We start from the raw sequence: 24,913 nt of genomic DNA on the forward strand, positions 1-24,913 counted from the left end.
AATGAAAGTCAGAGATATGTAACTGGTCTCTTATTTTTTTCATTGTAACTTCACCACTACAGGACTTCAACCCTTGCTCTGGGCATTGGTCTGCATCACAAACCAGCTATCCGGCCAACTGAGCTAGCCAGCTCCATTGTAACTGGACTAGCAAGTTCAGGAGATTCACATCACCTGATGTATTCTTAATTTGAATTTCCTAATTAATAACATCAGCTGTGTTAAGATACTGTTATTTTGTTCCAGCTGGATTCGGGCCATTGACTCTAAATATTGACACTTGTTTGCACCTGTACTGTAATGGCCCAGGTGTTTTCTTTTTTAAAAAAACTACCATATTTTGGCTTCATATGGTCAGTTGAAGAGACTTGCTTCCTATTGTACAGCTACTATATCAGAATTTTACAGGGATAGAGATTCAACCAATTACATTCATCAAAGAAATGCACCAGCCCAGAGCAGTCAGCTTTCTTTTAAAAGGAACTTCAAGGGTTCACAGAAATGTTTCCTCAAAAGCTACATTTCCTGATAATCACAGCTCAGGGAACAGGGAAGGAAGTGAAAGCAACAATGATCTCAAAGTTCTGTAGACACCCCTGCCGCCTTAATACTGGAATGGTACAGTCCATCTCTTTAATAATTCTCCCTTTCTAATGCTATTACAGTATTGTGCTGGTTGTCAAGTGGATCATTTTTGTCTGTTAAGGAGACAGTATCACAATATTTTCTGCTATTGTTTTTATTGATAATGTGCCAAACACAGCAGAAAATGAAAACTGAAGTTATAAGTAAGTAGAGGACTTTGCTCCGAAGGTTTACATCTAATTTGTGCTATGATATAAAATATTTCTTAAACATAAGCTATAACTGAAAAGATTTTGCTTTTTTCAGTGAAATTTAGTAGAGGTTGCACGGTTCCACCATTTGCTTGTATTTTATTTGTAGATTTATCATTCATTGCTGGAAGTGAAAATAGACCCAATTGAAGAAAAATTGTGATGTTCAAAAACGCCATTGTCCTGTTGTTGCATTGTTTCCTTTGACCCAGGTCTAACTTATTTCAATAAAATTTAGGTGTAAAGGGTCAAAGCACATAGCCTTACTTAAACATTGAATAATAACTGTGAAACATTTTGCGATGAACAGTGCGCAGTAAGCTGCGTTTTGACGTGGGCTCATATCGCAGAGTGGTATTTAGGATTAGGCTTTAATCTATTTAAGAAAAGTATGCACTATCAGCAAAAAGAGTTCAAGTTTCCCTTTAGTCTTTGGCTATTTCTTAGTTATGGTTATACTATATCATACAGAGATTAGCAATAGTGTTGTAAAAGATTAATACCGTAAAAATTTGAGAGGTTCACATTATTTCAACATAATCCTTTAACATCTTGTTTCACAGGGGAGATGTCTGAAAAAGTGTTTGGCAAGTTTTTTTTCACAAACTAAGTATAAATCACACAGAAATACATGGTATCTTCACAACAATTTTCTGATACAACTGATACGTTCATCTTCTACTTTCTCCACAAGCAAGAATATTTTCACTAAGTGTTTTTAATGTAGCCAGTGCTTCTATGAAACATAGATTTTTACTTCCACCATCTTAAAGTACAGTTATAAATAAATAATTGTCATAAATCAATTAACAAGGGTATTAAAATCCAATTCTTTAATTTCGCTAAACAATTCCAAAACCTTGTATGATCTTTTGGAAAGACTTGTTGCAATTGTTTGCATATTACACTCTCCAGGAATACTGTAACAGGTCTTTAGAATATAAAGCACTGTCATCTTAATACACCAACATGTATAATTCCAAACAATCATTTGGTCCTAGTTATTTTTGTGGAATAGGTGGATGACAAGAGAAACACAATCTGACCAGTCATACCTACTATTCTAAAGTCCCTCTAACTTTTCTTGCTGCTAGTTTTTCCTGTTGTAACTTTCCCAAGAGCAACACCATGTCTTCTGAAACTGGAAGTCAATGCATCCACGTGCCAATAAACTGAGTGGCTGCATGTCTGTGCAGTTTAGAGAGTGTTGACCAGGTCTAAGATGGAGTCATAGAGATATACGGCACAAAAACAACTCAGTCCAACTTGTCCATGCCTACCTGATATCCTAAATCAATCTAGTCCCATTTGCCAGCATTTGGTCCAAATGGGCGGTCAAGGTACTGCGATATAAACATGGACAGGGAAGCTCTGAGGTTAGGTGGAGACCCAGTGAAGCCTGATGTTAATGGTGCCCACCATGAGCTGCATTTCTAGTCATCACTTTCTGTTCTCTCGTTGGGATGGGCTCGCAGAAAATGGCTGGTACAACACCCAGGGTGGGCAGGATCAATGTCAGTTCAATGGGAGAAAATGCAGGATCCTTTGCAAAGCAGCTACGTTTAATTTACAATCAGAGTACAGCGTGCTTAGGGTTTAAATGCTGGTCAAAGCCAGTTTGCTACTTCCCATTGCTGCTTCTAAATTGATATAATGATGAAATTATCATCAATGATGGTTCAAAACTCAAATTCTGGCAGAATTACACTATTCATGTAATTTCCAAGAGTCCTGAATGGGCCACACAGTCTGTGCTGAATACATTGTGAAATTTAGCATTTGATGTAGGTCCAGGATTGAGAGGGGCATGTCCTCTCTTTTTAATATGTAGTGATCACTCAACCAACTGGCACCTTTACCAAATCTCTGAGACAGATTGTAAACTGCGGACATTCCCTGTTATCCATGCCCAGCATTTCTCACTGTGTGGTGGTGTGTTCCACCCTCCTCTGCAGGGTATGCCACTGATGACTGTTGTGAGATCTAAATAAATTCTTTTGCTCCTTCTGTTCTCAATTTAGGTCATTTCCACCGAGTGATGGGTTCTGCCACAGGTAACATGATTAGATTGGATTCCCTACCGTGTAGAAACAGGCCCTTCGGCCCAACAAGTCCACACTGACCCTCCGAAGAGCAACCCATCCAGATCCATTCCCCCTTCACCTAAAACTGGACAATTTAGTATGACCAATTCACCTAACCTGCACATTTTTGGACTGTGGGAGGAAACCAGAGCATCCAGATTGTGTTTTTCTTGTCATCCACCTATTCCACAAAAATAACTAAGACCAAACGATCCAGAGGAAACCCACGCAGAGGCGGGGAGAATGTGCAAACTCCACACAGACAGCTGTCTGAGGCGGGAATTGAACCCGGGTCTCTGGTGCTGTGAGGCAGTAGTGCTAACCACTGTGCCGCCCACGTTGGCCACTGTAGATGACTAACTCAGCAGTAAAGACAGATACAGGAGGAGAACCTGTATGAGGAACAATGACCTCTAAGAAGTTGCAGCTGCAGGCACCCGAGGATGCATGAGTGCCAGATTTTCCTTGCCCTGACCCGATTTCCTAGGGACAAACCAGCCATACTGCTGACACAGGCTGTGTTTCCTATGAGAGGGAACTGAGCCAGCTGCAGGAGTATGAAGTCTGTCTCTCCCAGTGGCGATGAGGCACCACAGCTGCACAAATGTCGGTGCCAATGGTTCCTTCCAAGGAGCAATGGGTGACCTGTGTGGGATCTTTCAATCAAATGCACCACAAATACACCAAGACAGTGACCAATGTCTTCTACACAAGGTCACAATAATTCATTTTCATCCCAATAGTGAGATCAGTGCTGCAGCCCAGGCAGCAGAACTCAGGAACACAGCTGTCTTTCTATAGATGCACTATACCATTGACTGTACACCCATGGGATTGAGAGACCATATCACAACACTGCAGAATTCATCAATAGGAAGGCATCCATTTAATTAAGGGTAACAGTGATCACAGATCACCTGAACACTTTCTGGATCTGTGTGCCCACTACCTTGGCACTAACCTGGAGAGTGCTCCAGAATGTACCTGCTGTGTTTGAGGGTTGGGGTCCTTACATGGCTAGTTACTGGCAGATAAAGGCTCCCCTCTGTGACCATGGCTGCTTACATCATTGGGCATCTTCATGGCTGACGTGAAGCACAGTTGTAATGCCACTGTAGTGATTGGGACCTTGTTGACCATGAGGGGTCTTTGGCCCAGATTAATAACCCCAACCAGGAACCTCTTAGTCAATGAGGTCCACCTGGTCCCAACAGTCACCTAAGCCTCAACCAGGACTGTAGAGCAGAACAGAAGATTCTTGAAGATCCGTTGCATGGTCCAGTTTGGGGGAAGCCCTTTAGCTCAATCTGGACAGAGTACGCAGCATCATCCTGTGTGGTACTCAATGGAGCAGGCAACAAAGCAAAATCTTGGATGGCGAGACGGGAACATGATTCTTCTTTCAAGGAGGAAGAAGACTACTTTGGTCAAGATGCAAAAGTCTGTTTGGCATTGTAGGGGTTGAGTTCAGGCACTATTGGCTGGATTTGTATCCTGTTTGCTTTCTGTAAATAAATCTCACGTTATTCTGTCTTGTCTGATTTACTTATGTATATGTGCTGTTCCCCTATTGGACAACAAGGGAATGATACGGGTTTACAGTAGGTAGCACTGACAGAGCTTGTTCAGATAGGATGGTAGGACAGGAATAGTGTATGGGGTAGTTGATAAATGGAGACTAGAGTGAGAGAATGAGGTTTATGTGCAAGCGAGTGTCAACCTGGGCAGTTTTGTGGTTGTTCTAATATGCTGCCAGATTACAATCGTTGTCTAGGTATACAGTGGTCTTTCAAAGATGTCCTCTTGCAAGGTGTACTGCCCTTTCTGTCGCCATCCACTGAATGGCGGGTTGCTGTGAAAACAGCATGTGGTATGGTGGGTAGAAATCAAATGAGTACATTTTGGCTGTGGTTGACAATTATAAATACTGACAAATTGCGCACCTTTTATATCATAAAACAAAGGATATGCTTACTCAACAGAACTGAAACTGCAGATTTGGGTATACCCATAAGAATTGAATGTACTGTGGCATAATGTTGTGAAGAATTGACAATTTTTTTTGTTGCAAATGCAGAGAATTAAAAGATGAAACTAAAAATTGAGAAGAGGTAAATCCTCACAGGTGATCTAGCCTTTTGCATAATTAAAAGTACACACAGAATCTTTTCAGTTCAGCTCCTCGTAGGCCCATAAGCTGATCCTTAATTTAGTTCTGGAAAATTAATTTTCAGCAGAAATTGTGGGCTATTAGTTCTATCTTCCTTTGAATTGCATTCCCTCCCCACATGCCCTCCAATGTGCAATGTGGCCATGACAGTAACAAGTTACTTTGCAATGTCTTGTAGATGAATTGAGTTGGGAGTGTGGTGCTGGAAAAGCATGGCTAGTCAGACAACATCCGGGGAACAGGAGAATTGACGTTTCAGGCATAAGTCCTTCATCAGGAAACCTTTCGGCTTTTGCCCAAAACGCCAATTCTCCTGCTCCTCGGATGCTGCCTGACCTGTGCTTTTCCAGCCTGACACTCTCGACTCGAATCTCCAGCATCTGTGGTCCTCACTTTTGTCCAATGAAAGGGGAGTGGCCAGTTCTCTCAGCTCAGCTTCTCTCTCATTTGTTTTTTTTTTAGCAGTGTGTGTGGAAAAGCTGCTGGACCCAGAAGCAGGTCCAGGCTGGTACTCTCTCTACCTGACTCCTATCCTGGAAGAACTTGTGTTTGATTTTTACCTTTTGTGTCAAGGGATCTTTATGGGGACTTTTGCAAACATCTGGAACAGCATCATTAAGTTAGGATAGTCTGTTGAGTTTTTGGACAGGTTAAATTATTTGGTATTCTGTTTTTTGTTCTTTGTGTTTCATTCAGTAATTTTGTAAATGAATTGTTTCGTTTAAAATTAATTGGTTTGACCAGCTGATTCTCTCCTGGAATATCTACTGTACACCTGCTTAAAGCAAGTAGCAAAAGTTAGGGTCTGGGCTACCATCTTGAAATGTTTCGGGGAGTTTGGCCTGATCCATAACAGACAATTCCTTGCAAATAAACCAATAACACCTCACCCTTGCCCTTCCAATCTCCTCTACAAACCTTTCGACAAGGCTTCTACTTTATCCGCCGCTGAGGTCTCACCCACCCAGTGTCTTTCAATTCCCCTAGACTTCTTACTTCCTCAAATATCAAAACTTGCTAGGAACCGGCAGCCCCTGGAAGTGGACTCCCCAGGACCTGGTGATCAATCACAGCACCATAGTTCTCATCCCTTTTCTTCTGCGGCACACATGTATTTGGTCTTGCAATCTCCTCTGGACTGCTCCATGTCTGACTAGAAATAAGCCAGTCAATAGGATTTCCAAGCAAAGAATCTGTCAATTATGTTACACAAAAGATATGGTGTTAGAACGTTACAGATAACCTTTCTGTTCACATTCCCTGTATGCCTACCAACTGCTCTCACTGCTCCATACTGCCAGGCAAGTTAACATCAAGCCCAAAATGTCTAATCACACACTTTCTGACCATTTTTCCTTCAATCTACCATTGCATTTTGCACTGATGCTAATACATCCTTTATCCTTTTATTTTTGTAGCTCAAATTGAAGTAATACCTTGCAAAATCTGTGGTGATAAGTCCTCTGGGATCCACTATGGAGTCATCACTTGTGAAGGCTGTAAGGTAAGAGAGATTAAAATAAATAAACCAGCTCGCTGAAGGTCAAATTATTTCTCAAACATCTTGAGGGTGGAAATGGGTTGTTTTATTGCCCAGAGTCTGTCTCTTAAATTAAAAAAAATTAATTCAGCAAAATGTGATGTTTTCTATCCTTAATATTGCATTGTTGATTCTGGTAGCATGTTTTTATGTTTAGAAGGTAAATGAGGTAACACTGCTGCTTCAGGAGAAATGAAGAACCACCTTTGATGCAACTGTGGTCATTCTGTGGTAGATTGTCTTTTTGTGAGTGTACAAACTGAGTTTTTATGGTCTGCACAGTGTAGTGATGTAGCTTTTGACCTATACTGAATTTCACCTGTCACTGGGAAAGATCCTCAGGCAGAAGTGAAAATTCAAAATTGTATTGTTTAGGGGACTGCTATGGAATTTAACTCAAAAGGTGTGGGGAGAATGTTCTATATCTTCCCCAAGGGCACAGAATGTACTTTGGATGAGGGAATTCCATGTTCAACAGCAGCACTACTGATCGAGCTGGTCAGGTCTTACAGGACATAGCTCTAGACTGGGTGTGCAGGAAGTGGTGAGGGAACCAGCAAGAGGGAAAAATATACTTGACTCATCCTTACCAATCTGCTGTGGATGCATCTGTCCATGATAATATCGATAAGAGGCAAATCTCGCCCTCACATTGAGAATAACCTCTGCCATGTTGTGTGGCACTATCACCGTGCTAAATGGAACAGACTTCGCTTGGATCTAACAAGACCAGGTTTTCATGATGCTCTGTGGAGTATCAACAAAAACAGAATTGTACTCCAGCACAATCTGGAACCTCATGGCCCGATATATCCCTCATTCAACCATTAACATCAAGGCAGGGGATCAACCTTGGTTTAATGGAGGGTGCAGGAGCAGCACCAGGCATACCTGAGGATGAGGTGTCAACCTGGTGAAGATACTAAGAAGGGCTGCTTGTTTGCTGAATGGAATAAGCAGCAAGTGATAGACCTAACTGATCCCACAACCAACATATCAGATCTAAGCTCTACAGTCCTGCCACATCCACTTGTAAAAGTTGGTGGACAATTAAACAACTCACTGGAGGAGGAACTGCACAAATATCCCCCTCCTCAGTGATGGAAGAGCCCAACACATCAGTGCAAAAGATAAGGTTGAATCTTCCGCAGCAATCATCAGCCATTGGATCATCCATCTCAGCCTCCTCCGATAGTCCCCAGCATTACAGATACAAGTCCTCAGCCAATTCCATTCCATCCAAGAAATGGTTGAACGCACTGGATATGGGCCCTGACAACATTCCAGCAATAGGATTGAAAACTTGTTCCAGAACCTGCTGCTCTCCTGGCCAAGCTGTTCCAGTACAGTTACAACGTGGGAATCTAAAAGACAATATGGAAAATTGCCAAGGTCTGTCCTGTGTACACAAAGCAGGACAAATCCAACCCAGTTAATTACCACCCCATCACTCTACTTTCACGCATCAGGAAAATGGTGGAAAGTGAGATTAATTGTGCTATCATGCAACATCTACTCAGCATTAACCTGCTCAGTGACACCCAGTTTGGATTCCACCATGGTGACTCAGCTGTTGACTTCAATACAGCCTTGGTTCAAACATGGACAAAAAAGCTGAATTCCAGAGGTGAGGTAAGACATCAAGGCCACATTCGACCAATTGTGTAGCATCAAGGAGCCCTAGCAAAACTGGAATCAACGGATAACCTGAGCAAACTCTCCACTGGTTCAAGTCATACCTAGCTTATGGGAAAATGGTTGTAGTTGTTGCAGATCTGTCATCTCAGCTCCATGGCATCTCTACAGGAGTCCCTCCAGCTAGTGTCCTATGTCCAAACATCTTCTGCTGCTTCTTCAATAGCCTTCCTGTCATCATAAAGTCAGAATTGTGCAATCATCACTGAACATCCCCAATGTTCAGCACCATTTTTTACTCCTCAGACATTGACATTCATGTTTAAATGCAACAAGATTTGATTTAAAATCAAAACTTGGGACAACAAGTGGTAAGTAGCATTTGCACCACAGAAATGCCAGGCAATGATCATCACCAAAAAGAGACAATCTAACCAACTCCCTTGATGTTCAACTATATTACCAGCACTACATTTCCCCAACTATCAACATCCTAGATGTTACCATTGACCAGAAACTCAACTGGACTTGCTACATAAACACAGTGGGTACAAGAGCCAGGTTAAAGGTTAGGAATATTGTGGTGGATAACTCTTCTCCTGATTTCCCCAAAGCCTGTCTGCCATCCACAAGGCACAAGTAGGGAGAATGATAGAATGCTCCCCATTTTCCTGGATGGGTGCAGCTTCAACAACACTCTAAGCTTGACACCAGCCAGGACAAAGCAGCCCACTCAATTTGGCGCTACATCCATTAGAAGACACCCTCTCCTCCACCAGCCACTCCGTAGCAGCAGTATGCACCATCTGCACATTGCACTGCAGAAATTCACCAAAGGTCTGTAGACAGGACCTTCCAAGCTCACAACCTCTTCCATCTCAAAGGACAAGGGCAGCAGATACATAGAGACACCACCACCTTGAAGTTTCCATCCAAACCGTTCACCATCTTGACTTGGAAATATATCATCATTTCTTCACTGACACTGGATCAAAATCCTGGAATTCCCTCCCTAAGGACATTGTGGGTCTAGCTATAGCAAATTTACTGCAACGATTCAAGACGACAATTTGTCAACTAGGGACAAGGACAACGAAGACCAGGCAAAAAAACTCTGACCAGCCAGCAATGCCCACATCACGTGAGTGAATTAAAACCAACTCAAGTATATCACTGATGTACTTTTTTTATTCAGTCAGAATTTATGTAAATAAGGAGGATGGAAAAATTGTTTTAAACAAACTGCAAATAGGTTAACATTTTGAATCAATCGGTAGTGTTCTGTGTAAAAGATTTGAGAACATTTTGTGACAGCACAGTGGAACAAAGAAAAGGACAATCGTCTTTTTTTCAGACGTTGTGCCTGACTATGATTTGAGAATGGTGTCTCCTTAGGATTGTGAAGTTTTGCCATGTGTCTCCATGTGACTGAACAAGCTAATACTTAACCTGCAAACATTTGGGTTCATGGGGCAAGTTGTCCCATAAACTGGCAAGATCTGGAATGTGGGAGTAGCTTCCTTTTTTATTAATCTTGTCCTTCCTCCTCTCTCAGCCATTTGGACTCGGCGTAATGATGGCTCAGGGGTTAGCACCCCTGCTTCACAGCGCCAGGGACCCCTGCTTCACAGCGAATCCAGCCTCTGATAACTGTCTGTGTGGAGTTTGCACATTCTGCCTGTGTCTGCATGAGTTTTCTCTGGGTGCTCTGGTTTCCTCACACAATCCAAAGATATGCAGGTTAGGTGAATTGGCCATGCTTAATTGCCTATAGTGTTCCAGGATATGTAGGTTAGGTGCATTAGTCAGGGGTAAGTAAAGAGTAAAGGGTTTGGCTGGAATATTGTTCAGAGGGTTAGTGTGGACCTGTTGGGCCAAAGGGCCTGTCTCCACACTATAGGGATTCTATAAAACAGGTTGATAAACAAATTGTCACCATTTTGTATAATTTGTAGCAAACTCCTCAGTCATTAATTTTGGTGCTGCCACACTTCAGGGAAAGCTTCTTACTGTCTTTTGAGGTTTCTTTATCCTTACCAAGAATGTTTTGCCATTTAAAGTTAGGAGAACAGGACCTGTCTGGGTGCATTCTTTTTCAGCTATCTGGACACTGAATCCAGTCCATTTGGTTTTGCTGGAGTTTAGCCTGATTGCTAACTTCAATAAGGACACTAATATTTACTCAACAATCTTGCCATTTAATCCAAAGAATGTGGTGGGGGCATTGCATCTTACATGTTGATGCATAGTCCAGATATTATGACAGTTCAGGGGGATACTAATGACAACTAATTTGTACGTGAGAGCATTTCTTTATTTGAGGGTCTTTATTGTCAATGTTCACTGTCTTGAGAAGGCTGAGATCGTGCATAATCAATTGTGCTGGATCTCTTCATTAATTGTGACCGGTTAGATGACCGATTGTTGCCAAGGTAAGAGAAGTGCCTAACATATTCCAATACCTCACATTTAATATATATTGGAGGTGGGATATTTGACTAAGATTGCATGTGAGGTTTTATTTTGCCAACAAGCCAAGTGTCTTTTAAGTAGAATTGAAGAAATTGAGTGGTTTGTAAACGTGATGCAGAGTTGGCAATGACACTGCTGTCAATGTGCATAATGGATGTCATGTGTTATGATGGTCAGTTTAGTATGGGCCAGAAGGGAAAACAGATGAAACAGTTTTTCATCTAGGTGGTAGTTAATATGCATACCAGAGAGCAGTTGATTAGGGAGAGGTGACAGCCTGACAGTATTGTTTCTGAACTATTAATCAGAGACCACAGGTACCATTCTTGGAACCAGGGTTCAAGTCCTGCCACAAGAGATGCTGGAATCTGAATTCAATTTTTTGAAAAAGACTCTGGAATTAAGTGTTTAATGATGACCATGAAATAGGTACCAAATGCTGGTTAACAACCAGTCACTTATGTCCACTAATGTCCTTTAGGGAATGAAACTGCTATCCTTACCCAGTGTATTTGTGACTCTAGACCCATAGGAATGTGGTTGACTCTTAACTGTCCTCTGGGTAATAAATGAATGAATTTTTGAAAAAAGTGAATAGACATTGTCCCATAGATTATAATTAGTTGGGGCTATCACAAAATCTTGCATAATGTCGATGTATATTTTGAAAGTGTTGCTTTAGATCCCCCACTCCACAGTTGCTGATATACCATGATAAAGCATCTTAGAACTGCCAAATCTCTGGAAAGCAATCCAGAGTTTCATGATTTATTGAAACAAATGCTTTGGTCAGATTGATGAATATAGTGAAGACTTTCTTGTGGAGTTTTTAACAATTTTCTTGAATTTGCCTGGCAACAAGGCCAGGTCAGAGATTCCTCTGGAAGGTCAGAAACCTGTGTCTCTAGGAAAATTTGCTCCACCACAAAAAGTCAACAATTTTATAGTCAACATTGCTTTGTGCATGAGAAATTGTGTTTCTCTAACTTGATTGGGTTTTTGAATAATTGAAAAAGAAGATCGATGAAGGCAGAGCAGTAGACATTGTCTATATGGACTTCAGCAAGGTGTTTGACAAGGTTCTGCATGGAAGACTGGTTAGCAAGGTTAAATCACATGGAATCCGAGGAGGCTAGCCAGTTAGATACAAAATTGGCATGAAGATAGGAGACAAAAGGTGGTCGTGGAGGGTTGCTTTTCAGACTGAAGGTCTGTAACCAGCAGTGTACCAAAATGATCAATGCTGGGTCCACTGCTATTCATCATTTGTATGAATGATTTAGTTGTAAATATAGGTACTATGGTTAGTAAATTTGCAGACGGCACCAAAATTAGAGGCGTAGTGGACAGTGAAGAAGGTTCCCTCCGATTACAATGGGATCTTGATCAGATGGGCCGATGGGCTGAGGAGTGGCAGATGGAGTTTAATTTAGATAAACCTGAGGTGTTACATTTGGTAAGGCCAATCAGGACAGCACTGATCTACTTAATGACAGGGCTGTGGGGACTACACAAGTGCATAGTTCCTTGAAAGTGGAATCACAAGAAGACAGGTTGGCGAAGAAGGCATTTGGTATGCTCGTTGGTATGAACGAACTGGATTGATGGATCTGTTTCTATGACTCTGTAATTCAGGAGAATGCATGGCAAGATTTTCCATGTTATGGACAACAGGAAAGTACCCTAATAGTCTCCACAACATGTTTTAACCCCCTCTTTTTATGATATTTAGGATTGTCACATTGCTGAAATTAGGATCGATCATTTTCCTGCTGAATTGCAAGTTGAGTATATGGAATCTCTGAACAAAATCTGACCAGCTAGAATGCTGTCGGAGTCACGGGCTTCGAGTTTTCATCTATTTGCTTATTGCTGTCTCTCCCAATTAGTGGCCCATCTATGGATTCTACGATAGGGCACTGAGGGATAATCTGAACAATATCAGCTGCTACTGTGGATTCAAGGTTCAGAAGTGTTGAAACTGTTCCTTCCAGGATTGACAGATTTCATTCTCTTCTTTAAGAAGAGACAAGCTACCCTGTGAGTAAAGGGAATATTGTCTCTTTTCTTTATTTTATAGATAGTGCTGATGGCTTCAAAAAAAACCTTTGCATGTCATGATGGTCAGCATATTACTGGTTTTCTCAGGCTTTCCCTTCCCATCACTTTATCCTTTCTCTTCAAGATTGGTCTTTTGAGTGTCAGCCCTGAGGTGTTGGAATGCTGCCTTCTTGAGTTGTGACTTTGGTTGTTCTGTCGGACAACGAAGATAGTTCAATTTTTTCCAGGATATAACATTTCAGTTTCACTTTTGATTGAACAAGTTGTGATGACGAATGGTCTGGACACAGGGTGGTATATATTTACTCCCAATATGCTGAAATGGAGTTAGGTGTGTGAATGCTTTCCAGATTGGTTATGAGCTGCTACTGGAAGTCGTCTCTTTGGTTGGGATATTAAAGTGCAGTTGCATTGATGATCTTCCTCCTTGGACTTGGACGTGTGCTGTCTTTGTACTAGGCCCTTGCTCATTACCAGTCAAACAAGATGTCAGTACCCTGCAGGGATCAAATGATGCAGAGTTAAGTTATGTCATTGGCTTAAAACATCCAAGAGGTGCCAGTGCTTTGATCTAGAATGCTCCATGTGGTTATGTATTTCTCCTCTGGCACAAGACAGAATGAGGCCATGCCTACTGACCCAAATATTCTAAAAATTGGCAATTGTATTCTGATTGTCACTCCAATCCTATTTTCTTTGCAAGTGAGAATTGAACTCCATTTCCACCGAATAATTAGAATTATAAAGACAGCTCCCTCAGAAGTGCAGAGCATACCTGATATCAATCACTTCCCTCGTAATGCAGAATAGCTGGGGCAAGTCCAACCACAATCCCTTTTTACAGCAGTAAGTGAGCTGTGTTCTGACATTTAGATATCCAGCACAACAGCCAGTCGTTTAGACAGCTGTTTTTTGGAAGGGTGCGTATTTTAGGTAAGTGTGGGATTAGGATGACAGATGGGTCTGTTGCATGGATGCCAGGTGTATATATTGCTGATTTGGGTAGGATGCCAGGTGGTGAGGTGGCCAGTTGCATACATTACCAGGTGGGTAACATGCCAGGAAGGTGATAGAGTGCTTAAGGTAGATTGAAATCACAGGTGAGATGGGATATCAGGGCAGGTGAGGATAGGCAGCAGGTTCAGTATGTCAGTGCCGATCACAATGGGACCTCTGTCCCAGGGACTTGCAACTGTCATGCATCTGTCACCTTTTGAGCAGATGCTTGTCTAGAGACACTCAGTTCCCAGCCGTGTCCTTGTTCCTGCCACCAGCTGCCTCAGAAATTGGCACATGAGCCCTTGTAGAAGCCTGTGTAGGACTTTATTTAACATGGCAACACTGCTGATGTTATCGACACTGCAACATAATGGGAAATAAATAGGTTTCTATCCTAACCCTAAACAAGTTAATAATGATCATGTACTGAAAATGTGTTGCTGGAAAAGCACAGCAGGTCAGGCAGCATCCAAGGAGCAGGAGAATCGACGTTTCGGGCATGAGCCCTTCTTTGGGCTCATGCCCGAAACGTCGATTCTCCTGCTCCTTGGATGCTGCCTGACCTGCTGCACTTTTCCAGCAACACATTTTCAGCTCTGATCTCCAGCATCTGCAGTCCTCACTTTCTCCCAATAATGATCATGTACTCTGACACCAACAGGCATATGCTATCAAGACTCCAAGAGTCTATCAAAGAGCTGTAATCAGTATTCTGTATATTCGAATGTAAATAAAGAATTTACAGGGCATACTGATAATGAGAAAAAGTTACTCAAGGCACATATAAAGATGTCACAGACTCCACCAAGCAGGACCAGTCTAGCCAGATTCAGTGGCTTCAAGAGTACAGTACAGATACCCAATACCCAGAACCCATGGGAGGCAAAAATCCAAGGAGATAATGCAGGCTTGAAAACATGGAAGTAGTACAGTCCATAAGTGTAGCAGCATCAGTGTGTGCACAGTTTTTCTGGGTCAATGGTTGAATTTTGGTGATGTCATCAAGCTGTCAAGTGGATATCTTGCCACTGCAAACCACCTTATGCTTTCACAGCTAGAGAGATGCATAGACTTCCTATGCTTAGTTCGCTGATTTTTTTTAAACCACACTTCGTTCCAGATAGAACCACCCATAGTGACAACACAAGGGGGAGGCAGTAGACAAAGAGTTCCCAATGACTTTAATCGAAGGACCATCGGAACACACTTCAAGGTGGTAATCCATAGACGGCCTTTGGAAAGAATCATTATACTAACACAATGCTTTAAGAATTAAAAACCTCTTGGAATATCATTGTAACTGCTTTGTAAATATTCCATTTCTCTTCAAGTCCAAGCCAGTTGAGTATGTTGAGAACAAACTGGATTTTTTTTCCCCAGGAATTTAGAAGCGAGCAAAAGTTGAAGAAGAAACAGATGATGCAATAGGAACATGTTCTCAAATAGCGTCGGAGGCTGAGGGGTGACCTTATAGAGGTTTACAAAATTGAGGGGCATAGATAGGATAAATAGGCAAAGTCTCTTCCCTGGGGTCGGGGAGTCCAGAACTAGAGGGCAGAGGTTTAGGGTGAGAGGGGAAACATATAAAAGAGACCTAAGAGGCAACTTTTTCACGCAGCGGGTGGTACGTGTATGGAATGATCTGCGAGAGGATTTGGTGGAGGCTGGTACAACTGCAAGATTTAAGAGGCATTTGGATGGGTATATGAATAGGAAGGGTTTGGAGGGATATGAGCCAGGTGCTGGCAGGTGGGACTAATTTGGGTTGGGGTATCTGGTCGGCATGGATGGGTTGGACCGAAGGGTCTGTTTCCATGCTGTACATCTCTATGACTCTACGACTCTTGGAGCTGTGTTGACACTCTAGGTGTAACTGCATGATCAATTTTGGCTGTGTGCTGTTTCAGAATAACTCCTGTGTACCAAATGCACAAGCAAAAGATCCAGCCTGTGCAGACGTGATCGGTTGTATAAGAGTTTGCTTCAATTGAACATTGCAGTTTACATAATTTGCTTACATAATTTAATTGCAATCTTTCATGTAGACTAACTGAAATCCAAAAGAGCAAATTTGAAAAATCATTTTTGTTTTGGGACCATACAATGTCCCATCAAAATACATGAAGATAGCTTAGACTTTTTCCTGTTTTAAAGGCATGTGTCAGGCATTGTGTTCCAGGTGCAATTTGATTGGTCAAACTACCACTCTTGAAGCAAAACATACTTTATTCATACACTATAGTTAAAAGTCAACAAAAGAATTGAAATAACAACTCTATTGTTGTTAAGTTTCCTGATAAATTATTTAACTACTGAACAGTAACTGTTCTAACATAGTGACATTGGCATAGGCAAATAGAGTAAAATAGAATGTCTTGTATGCAACTCTAGCAGCAGGAAGAGAACCCCCAGCTTTTAGCTGTAACAGAGGAAAAGCAGCTCATATTCAACTTCAAGAGCCCAGCAACTGCTCCTGAAGGCTAAGACTTTTTTTAAAAAACTTGTTCTGTGAGAGCTTGACCCCACCCATTCTGGCTGCTTCTATTGTTCCTACTTGAAAAAAACAACTCAAGGACTCACAAACTGTTTACTTTATTGGCTTTGGAGCAGACTGCTCAGTAGCTCTGCCTCAATCCTTCTTCCTAAAAACAAATAAAGGCTAAATAGAACTCTTAAAGCCATACTTTAAGATACTAGGTAAAATAATGTATTCAACTCATTCAGCCATCTGTCCCTCTACACAGGGATACATGATGGTACAGACCAAGTAAACATGTCCAAACTTGGCCACATTCAGAAAGTCAATCTCAGTGACTTGAATGGTGGAATCTTTAACTCCAAGAGATGCAAACTTGAATAGAGATTTGTAAATCTGTGTGGACCACTCGAAACAATATTGGATCCTGCTTTCATCTGTTCATTATTCCAGCATAACCCTAGAATTCTCTTGGTTAGAAGAAAGAACCTTTTTAAAACCCCTTTTCCCCTTCCTTCTCCTTAAAGTGTGAGGAGCTTGTGAACCTTCTTGTCACAAAGATTGATATCATCCAATCAACTGGCTCTGCCATGACACCCCAACAGGCCCAACCTTTTTCAATCTTTCTTTGTAAGATAAGTCCCTCCTCCAATAAAGTACGCTAATAAACTACTCCTATGTATGACCTCCTAAGTTTTCTGTTTCTTCATTCTACTAAGACTGATCTTTTGAACTTATCATTGCTCACTAACGTATAAATGTCATCTTGAGTTAATGAGCTATCCAACCTTTCCTAGCTTCCTGTCTTTTTTCATAAAGTTGCTGTACAGCTGCTGTGATTGCCAAGATACTTTCACCATTGCCTTTTTAATTGATGCTGCGACAGGAACCTTTATCACTTGAAAATTACTGCCCCCAATTCAAAGCTTTGTTACTACTAGAATTGACTATTCCAACAGACATTTGGCCGGTTTCCCATGTGCATGTCTTTGTCAACTCAGTCATTCAAAACTTTAGCTGCCCATGTCTTAACACACAGCAAATCTTCAGTCACCCCATACTTGTTGGCCTACACTGGTACCCAGTGAAGTCACACTTGTTTTTAACTTTCATCTTGTTTTGTGCCTCCCCATACCTGTCAATAGCTCTAGCTCTACAATCCTCCAAGATATCTGTATCGGCAGTTCAGATATTTTCAACTTTCCCAATTATAATTTCTCCACTATTGGTGGCTGTACTTTTAGTTGCTTCAGTCCCAAGCTCTGGGGTTCCCTGCCTGCTGTTCTCTGATTTTCAACTTTGCTTTGCTCCTTTCAGAGACAACTTAAAATCTACTTCCTTGATCTGATCATCTGATCTCTTGTCAAATTATTTAGTGGTGTTTTAAAGTCCTTTGCTGCAGCACCTTTTCAAAGGTGCTAAGTAAATAATGCAAAGCCAATTTTGTGCACCACATTAACCCTCTAGCTTGTGGTTAATTAGGAATTCATTTATGGGTAATTGTCTGTTGATTAGCAAATAACAATGAGCAGGGGATACTGCACCTGGGAATGAGTTCTCAATTTCCATATTCACACACCATATGTGTGAATACTTTAATTCCATATTAATTTGAGGACAAAAAGCTTCTGTACCAGGATTTTCATTTTGGATTGTTTGACTCCTTAGCTTCCATTGGCCACTCAATGATGGTCAATGTATGTTAAATAAATATATAAAGATGGATTACTTTTGCATATATTATGTGAATGTATGTAAAGAGAAATTGTACTAAAATTCATGCATGTGTCTAACATGGTGTCACATAGCTGATGAGAATGATTAGAAATGGGTGTTAGACAGCATTGACCAAATCCAAGCTCCTGTGATTTACTCATCAATTTCAGATCACTTTTTTTTCTTTTTTCTGACAATCTACTAACCAATGGCATCTTTACAGACAGTACACAAATGAAAGCGGAATCATTAGTTGTCAAATGATCACAGCTGCTAAAAGCTCTCAAAAAGATATTATGGAATCATTCCAGAAGCACAGATGGCATGCACTGCTTATATTTTGAAGTCAGCTTCGATGTAAATCCACAGATATAAAGAAATTTAAGAATTGTAGAATCAATAAAAGAAATTTTTTCTTGCAAACTTAACACTGTTCTATTAAATATGGATATAAAGAATCCTCAGTTGAATTTTGCTCCCAATATAATGAGTTTTTTTCATTTAGTTGCCTTCCAGTATCTTTTTTTAAACAAGAAGTTTCATCCTCTACATCTCAAGTCATTTTTATTTAATTCCTTTGCAGCTCCATTCAGCCTTGTGCTATACACCTGTAATAATAATACCAATGTCAATACTGGATTCAGAGAAAACTCTTTAATCCCAGTGAAAGTGCTGACATTTCTCACTGTGTTCATGTTTAAATGGAATAACTGATGGGTACTGGCAGTCAGAAGTCCATTTCAAAGCCAGATTTATGCTTTAGTCTCAATATGCTCGACACTTTTTTTTTCAACCAATGCCCCAGCTAGACATAAAACAGATGTAACTTCATGGCTCATGTACTATGCAGTCAGATCATCAGTTGTGAAAGTTAGTATCATCATATCCATTATGTCTTTACGCCAACAAACTAATACTAGTTTCATTCTGTTTACACCAATGCAAATTAACTTAACAAGTGTCTTGATTAATTGAAGCTATTGCAGTAATACAAGTCTTTAGTATTCATCAGTCTAATTCGTCTCACTGAGAAAAGAACAGTTGAGATCCTTACCAATCAATGGAAGGAGGTAAAACAGCATAGTCTATATACTTTACTGGTTAATTGAGCTTTGAAAATGTTACTTCAATGACAAGAGGATAACGACTGCAGATCAGTTTTTTGTCTTCTTTCCCATTCAATTTACACTTCAACTCCTATTGGAGTGCCATACTCAGTCCACAGGCAGTAATGCTCATTCAGCCTCTCAGAGCCTGAGTTTAACCTTACCCCCTCAGCAGGAATTTGACAAGTCCAGGTCAGGCACCTGTTTTACATCATGTCCAAATTTACTTCTGTTTTCATCAATGGAGATTAATATCGGATGAGATGTTAACACCAACCCAAACACGCTCTTTCTTTCCACTGGGTCGGTTAAGTTAAAAATGGGACTATTATATGAGTTTGGACGATAAATTTAATGGGTTAATTAATGACTGACTATATCAAGCAAGCATAGCTGGGTTCACCATGTCAAAACACATGTGTTCTAGTGAAAGTTACACAATTCTGATAGGCAAGACTTCATGAAAACATTTTAAAATTACAATCAAGGAAAAGAATCCTGACTGATTATTTCCTCTCCCTAGCCTAGAAATGTGGATGCCAATTTTTGCAGTCATATTGCTATTGGACTTAGATCAACTAAGTCAGCAGAGAGCACAAATCAAACCTGGAGCAGCTGGTTTGAACGGATTAAGACTGTATTACAAGGTCCATTTACCGCTCGCTTTTTTTCATGAGGGTTGTTACAGGAAAATATTACTACGCTGTTGAAGTGATTATGATAGTAAATTAATCACATTCTTCATGGCAGTGCGACAGAACAAGAGAAACTAGGAAAGTAATATAATTCAGCAACAACTGAAATCTATATAATGACTTCAGTGTAGAAAACCAAATCAGCCAAATAAATTTTTTAAAAAGTCGCAACCCATAAGGAGATATTCTGTGGTGTTCTAAGAAACTTGCTTAAATTATTGTGTTTAAGGAATTTTTTTTAAAGAGTGCTGCAGAGATTTGAGGAGGAATTTTAGAGTATTATGCCAAGACCGCAGCTGTAGGAGCTGCCATTGGTTTGATAAACAGGGAGACAAGCTAAGAGATCCATTGAAAGGATATTGGGTGCAAAATTGGACTCTGTAAAGGAGCAGATAGATCTGCAACAAATCCTTAAGGTCCAACTCGTTATGCCTGACCAATGTAGTTGTACTTACTGCTGCCATGAAATATACCTCCTTGTTATCCAGGAACAGTGCAACTACAATAACCACTCCATGGTCATAGAGAAGTACAGTACAGAAATAAATCCTTCGGTCCAACTTGTTCTTGACAACCAGATATCCAAACCTAATCTAGTCTCATTTACCAGCACTTGGCCCATATCCCTCTAAATTCTTCCTATTCACCCATCAAGATGCTTTTTAAATGCTGTCATTGTACTCGCCTCCACCACTTCCTTCAGCAGCTCATTCCACATACGCACCACCCTCTGCATGTAAAACGTTGTCCTTTAGGACCCTTTTATATCTTTCTCCTCTCACCCTAAACCCATGCCTTTATGTTCTGGACTCCCCCATCCCAGGGAAAAGACTTTATCTATTTATCCTATCCATGTTCCTTATGATTTTATAAACCTCTGTGTGGTCACCCCTCAGCCTCCCATGCTCCGGGGAAAACAGCCCCAGCCTATTCAGCCTCTCCCTATAGCTCAAATTCTCCAACCCTGGCAACATCCTTGTAAATCTTTTCTGAACCCTTTCAAGTTTCACGACATTCTTCCCATAGGAAGGAGACCAGAATTGCACATAATATTCCAAAAGTGACCTAACCAATAGCCTGTACAGCTGCAACATGATCTCTCAACTCCTATACTCCATACCAATAAAGGAAAGCATACCAGACGCATTCTTCACTATCCTAATCTACCTGCAACTCTACTTTCAAGGAACTATGAACCTGCACTCCAAGATCTCTTTGTTCAGCACCATCTTACCATTTGGTTTGCTTTCCCAAAATGCAGCACCTTGCATTTATCTAAATTAAACTCTGTCTGCCATTCCTCAGCCCATTGGCCCATCTGATCAAGATCTCATTGTTCTCTGAGATAACCTTCTTTGCTGTCTACTAGACCTCCAATTTTGGTGTCATCTGCAAATTTACTAACTGTACCTCCTATGTTCACATTCAAATTATTTATATAAATACTGTATAATAATATGAAAAGTAGTGGACCCAGCATCGATCCTTGTGGCACTCCTGTGGTCACAGGCCTCTAGTCTGAAAAGCAAGCTTCCACCATCGCCCTCTGTTTTCTGTCTTCAAGCCAGTTCTGCATCCAAATGACTAGTCCTCCCTGAGATCTAACCTTGCTAACCATTCTCCATGGGGAACCTTGTCGTACACCTTACTGAAGTCCATATGGATCACATCCACCGCTCTTCCCTCATCAATCCATTTTGTTACTTCTACAAAATCTCCCACGCACAAAGCCACGTTGACTATTCCTAATCAATCCTTGCCTTTCCAAATACATATAAATCCTGTCCCTCAGGCTTCACTCCAACAACTTGTCCATCACCGATGTCAGGCTCACCAGTCTATAGTTCTCTGGCTTTTCCTCAATACTTTTCTTAAATAGTGGTACCACATTAGCCAACTTTAGTCTTCTGGCACCTCACTTGTGACTATCGATGATACAAATATCTTAACAAGCCCAGCGATCACTTCCCTAGCTTCCCATAGTGTTCTAGGGCACACCTGATCAGGTCCAGGGGACTTTAACTACTACTTGCATTTCAAGACATCCAACACCGCCATCTCTGTAATTTGGACATTTTTCAAGATGTTACCATCTATTTCCCTATGTTTATATCTTTCATGTCCTTCTCCACAGTAAATACTGATGCAAAATACTAATTTTGTATTTTTCCCCCATCTCCTGTGGCTCAACACATCAGCTACCTTTGAGGTGCCCTGTTCTCTCCCTAGTTGCCCTTTGGTCCTTTAAATGTATTTATAAAAATCCCTTTGGATTCTCCTTAATCCTCTTTGTCAAAGCTATCTCCCGTTCTCTTTTTGCCCATCTGATTTCCCTCTTAAGTATTTCTTCTATTGCCTTTATATTCTTCTAAAGATTCACTCATTCTCTGATGTCTATTGCTGATATATGTTTCCTTTTTCCTTTTAACCACAACCTCAATTTCTCTAGTCACCCAGCATTCCCTATGCCTAACAGCCTTTCCTTTCACCCTAACAGGAATATACTGTCTCTGGACTCTCATATGCTCATTTTTGAAGGCTTTCCATTTTCCAGCCATCCCTTTACCTATGAACATCTGCCCCCAGCCAGCTTTTGAAAGCTCTTTCCTAATACGGTCAAAATTAGCCTTCCTGTAATTTAGAAATTCAACTTTTAGATCTGATTTATCCTTTGCCAAAACTATTTTAAAACTGATAGAATTATGGTAGCTGGCCCCAAAGCGCTCCCCAACTAACACCTCAGTCACCTGCTCTGCTTTGTTTCCCAAGAGTAGGTCAAGTTTTGCACCTTCTCTAATAGGAACAACCACATACTAAATCAGAAAAAATTCTTTTCAACACTTGATAAATTCATCTCCATCTAAACCCTTAACGCTATGGCAGTCTCAGCCTATGTTTGGAAAGTTAAAATCCCTGTCCATAACCACCCTATTATTCTTACAGATAACTTGGTTTATGCTATGCCACTAATCACTGGCTAAGACAATACAAAGACAAAGGAGGATTAATGGCAGAGAGCTGCCTTAAACAAGCCTTACCCAGCACTGCATACTTGTTGAGGTAGCAAATACCACAACATGTGATAAGGGAAGGTATTCTTGATTCCAGGTACTAGGAGGGTCATCTGGGAAAATACCACAAGGGTGCAATGATGCAGATCTGGTGCCTGCTATTCAGGGAAGAAGTCTGAAGTCTAAGGCTGTTAGGCATAGGGAATGCTGGATGACTAGAGAAATTGAGGTTGTGGTTAAGAAGAAAAATAAGGTAAAAATTGCAAACAAGTAAGTTTACCACTTTGAGCATATCAGTGCTTTCAGAAGAGACAGACAGTCGGTCAGCAAATGAAATGTAAGATCACGAGAAGGAAGATGAAGGAACCTAGAATACCAAATGACAAGTTGCCATGAAAAATTAATTTTAGTTATTTACCGGTAACCATAAATTTTAATTCTCTTCACAGTCACACATTTAATCTTCCCTTTATCGTTAGCATCACAGTGTATGCTTGGCCACAGTACAAGAATAAAAACATCTACCACACAAATGTTTCAACACATAAATGTATTATAAGTGAAATGATTCCATATTGCATACAAATATAAACTGATCATTACAATACATTCCCTTAGGGGCTGTATGCCATGAGGTTTGGTTTGCTCTGACATTGGTCACAACCAGCTTTGTGGAAGGCAGCTGACTATGCTGGATAAGCCTGTAAATAGTCATTGAGGTTGGCCTAGAGTATGTGCAAACCCAGAGAGTCCAGTTGAAGAGTGCACCATCTCCGTTTGGGTGCCAGGGCTGGAGGACAAATGCTGTCATGCTGAGACAGTACAGTATGTTTGAGTTTCAAGGTACTGCTACTTTACTAGAGTGGGGCCTCAAAAATTCCTTTGAAGGGCAGGTCACAAGGCTGTGTAAAGCCCTTTGAGCAACTAATCCACAGTCATAAAAGTAGAAGTCTGAGTTTACATGGCAGTAAGTTGGCCTTGCGTGACAGCAGTCCGGTTTGCATGTGGAAATTGTCTTTTCACCATCAGGTACTGCATTTTAATCAGATTTACAAATATGAAAACCGAGTTGGCCACCATTTTCCTTTTGGAATTGATGGACTCCAAGCCCCGCACAAATCCCAATGCCAAGTTAATGCTGGACGACTTCATGCTCCTTGATATCAAACATAAATTAGTTGGTAAGTTTCCAGATGTATCAGATATCCTTTTGTGCATACCCATCAGCATTCTTCTGTAGGTTGTTCCCTCAAAGTACTCATCCAATTCCTTTACGATGGAGCCTTCTTGTGATCCCCTGCCCTCCTCCCACTGCAACCCACTCATGCCTGATGTGTCCTACCACATGCAGATCTCACCTCTAATCAAACCTCTGAGATCTGCACAACATCAGTAACTGACCTGGCAGCTGCAAATGAATCTCAAACTATTTCAATGTGGTGTCTTCATCTTCACTTTCTCCTTTATGATCCTGCATTGCCTGGCCAGGGTAGACATTTCATTATAAGGCCATTGAGTTCCTAATGGTACTGCAGTACCACTGTTCAGATTGGATTACTGCCATTGACCACCGCTGATATCTACTCACACTTTATTTTGAATCTGTAAGTGTGTAGACTCTCCAAACCCCCTATATTTAACAAATAGCTCTCCTCATTTTCATTTTTTCCATTCAAGGTTTCTAGTGCACATCTGAAAACAGTAGAATTCACCCTTTTGCATCTTGTGTAATTACTCAGTTACTATCCCAGTTTCATTCTCTTTATGACTCTCCGCATATTCTGCACAACAGTTGGCTTCTCCGTTCAGATGTAAAGGCCAGCATTAGGCATTTTTGAGTCCCTTGCAAATGTATGTAGTCAACACACATTTTAATGCTGCACCTATTGAATGAGCAGGTTACATGAAGATAGCACATTGCCTGCATCTCGACCTTCAGGTGTGTGTTAACCATGCATTACCATCACAATGCTATCTTTGTGACTATCTATTTTAAACCCCAGCAAGATTAAGAGATGTAATGGGGTAAGTTTGCATTGTTTGGAATGGTCAGGTAATAATGTTGTTTTTAAACAGAAGCCTGACAATTTTAAAATTGGGACCTTGGGGAAT

The 24,913-nt window shown here is 40.9% G+C and overlaps 1 protein-coding gene across 1 annotated transcript in view; it reads left to right on the plus strand.

The window, feature by feature from the left end:
- The first annotated feature begins 748 nt into the window (after positions 1-748).
- Positions 749-24,913, plus strand: part of rorb (RAR-related orphan receptor B) — an 86,371-nt gene continuing 62,206 nt past the window's right edge. Inside the window, exons 1-2 of the mRNA XM_060845016.1 lie at positions 749-788; positions 6,509-6,594. Of these exons, the coding sequence (XP_060700999.1) occupies positions 749-788; positions 6,509-6,594 (126 nt within the window). The remainder of the gene's footprint in view (positions 789-6,508; positions 6,595-24,913) is intronic.

The sequence above is a fragment of the Hemiscyllium ocellatum genome, chromosome 2, assembly GCF_020745735.1.
Source record: "Hemiscyllium ocellatum isolate sHemOce1 chromosome 2, sHemOce1.pat.X.cur, whole genome shotgun sequence".
Taxonomy (NCBI): Eukaryota; Metazoa; Chordata; class Chondrichthyes; order Orectolobiformes; family Hemiscylliidae; genus Hemiscyllium; species Hemiscyllium ocellatum.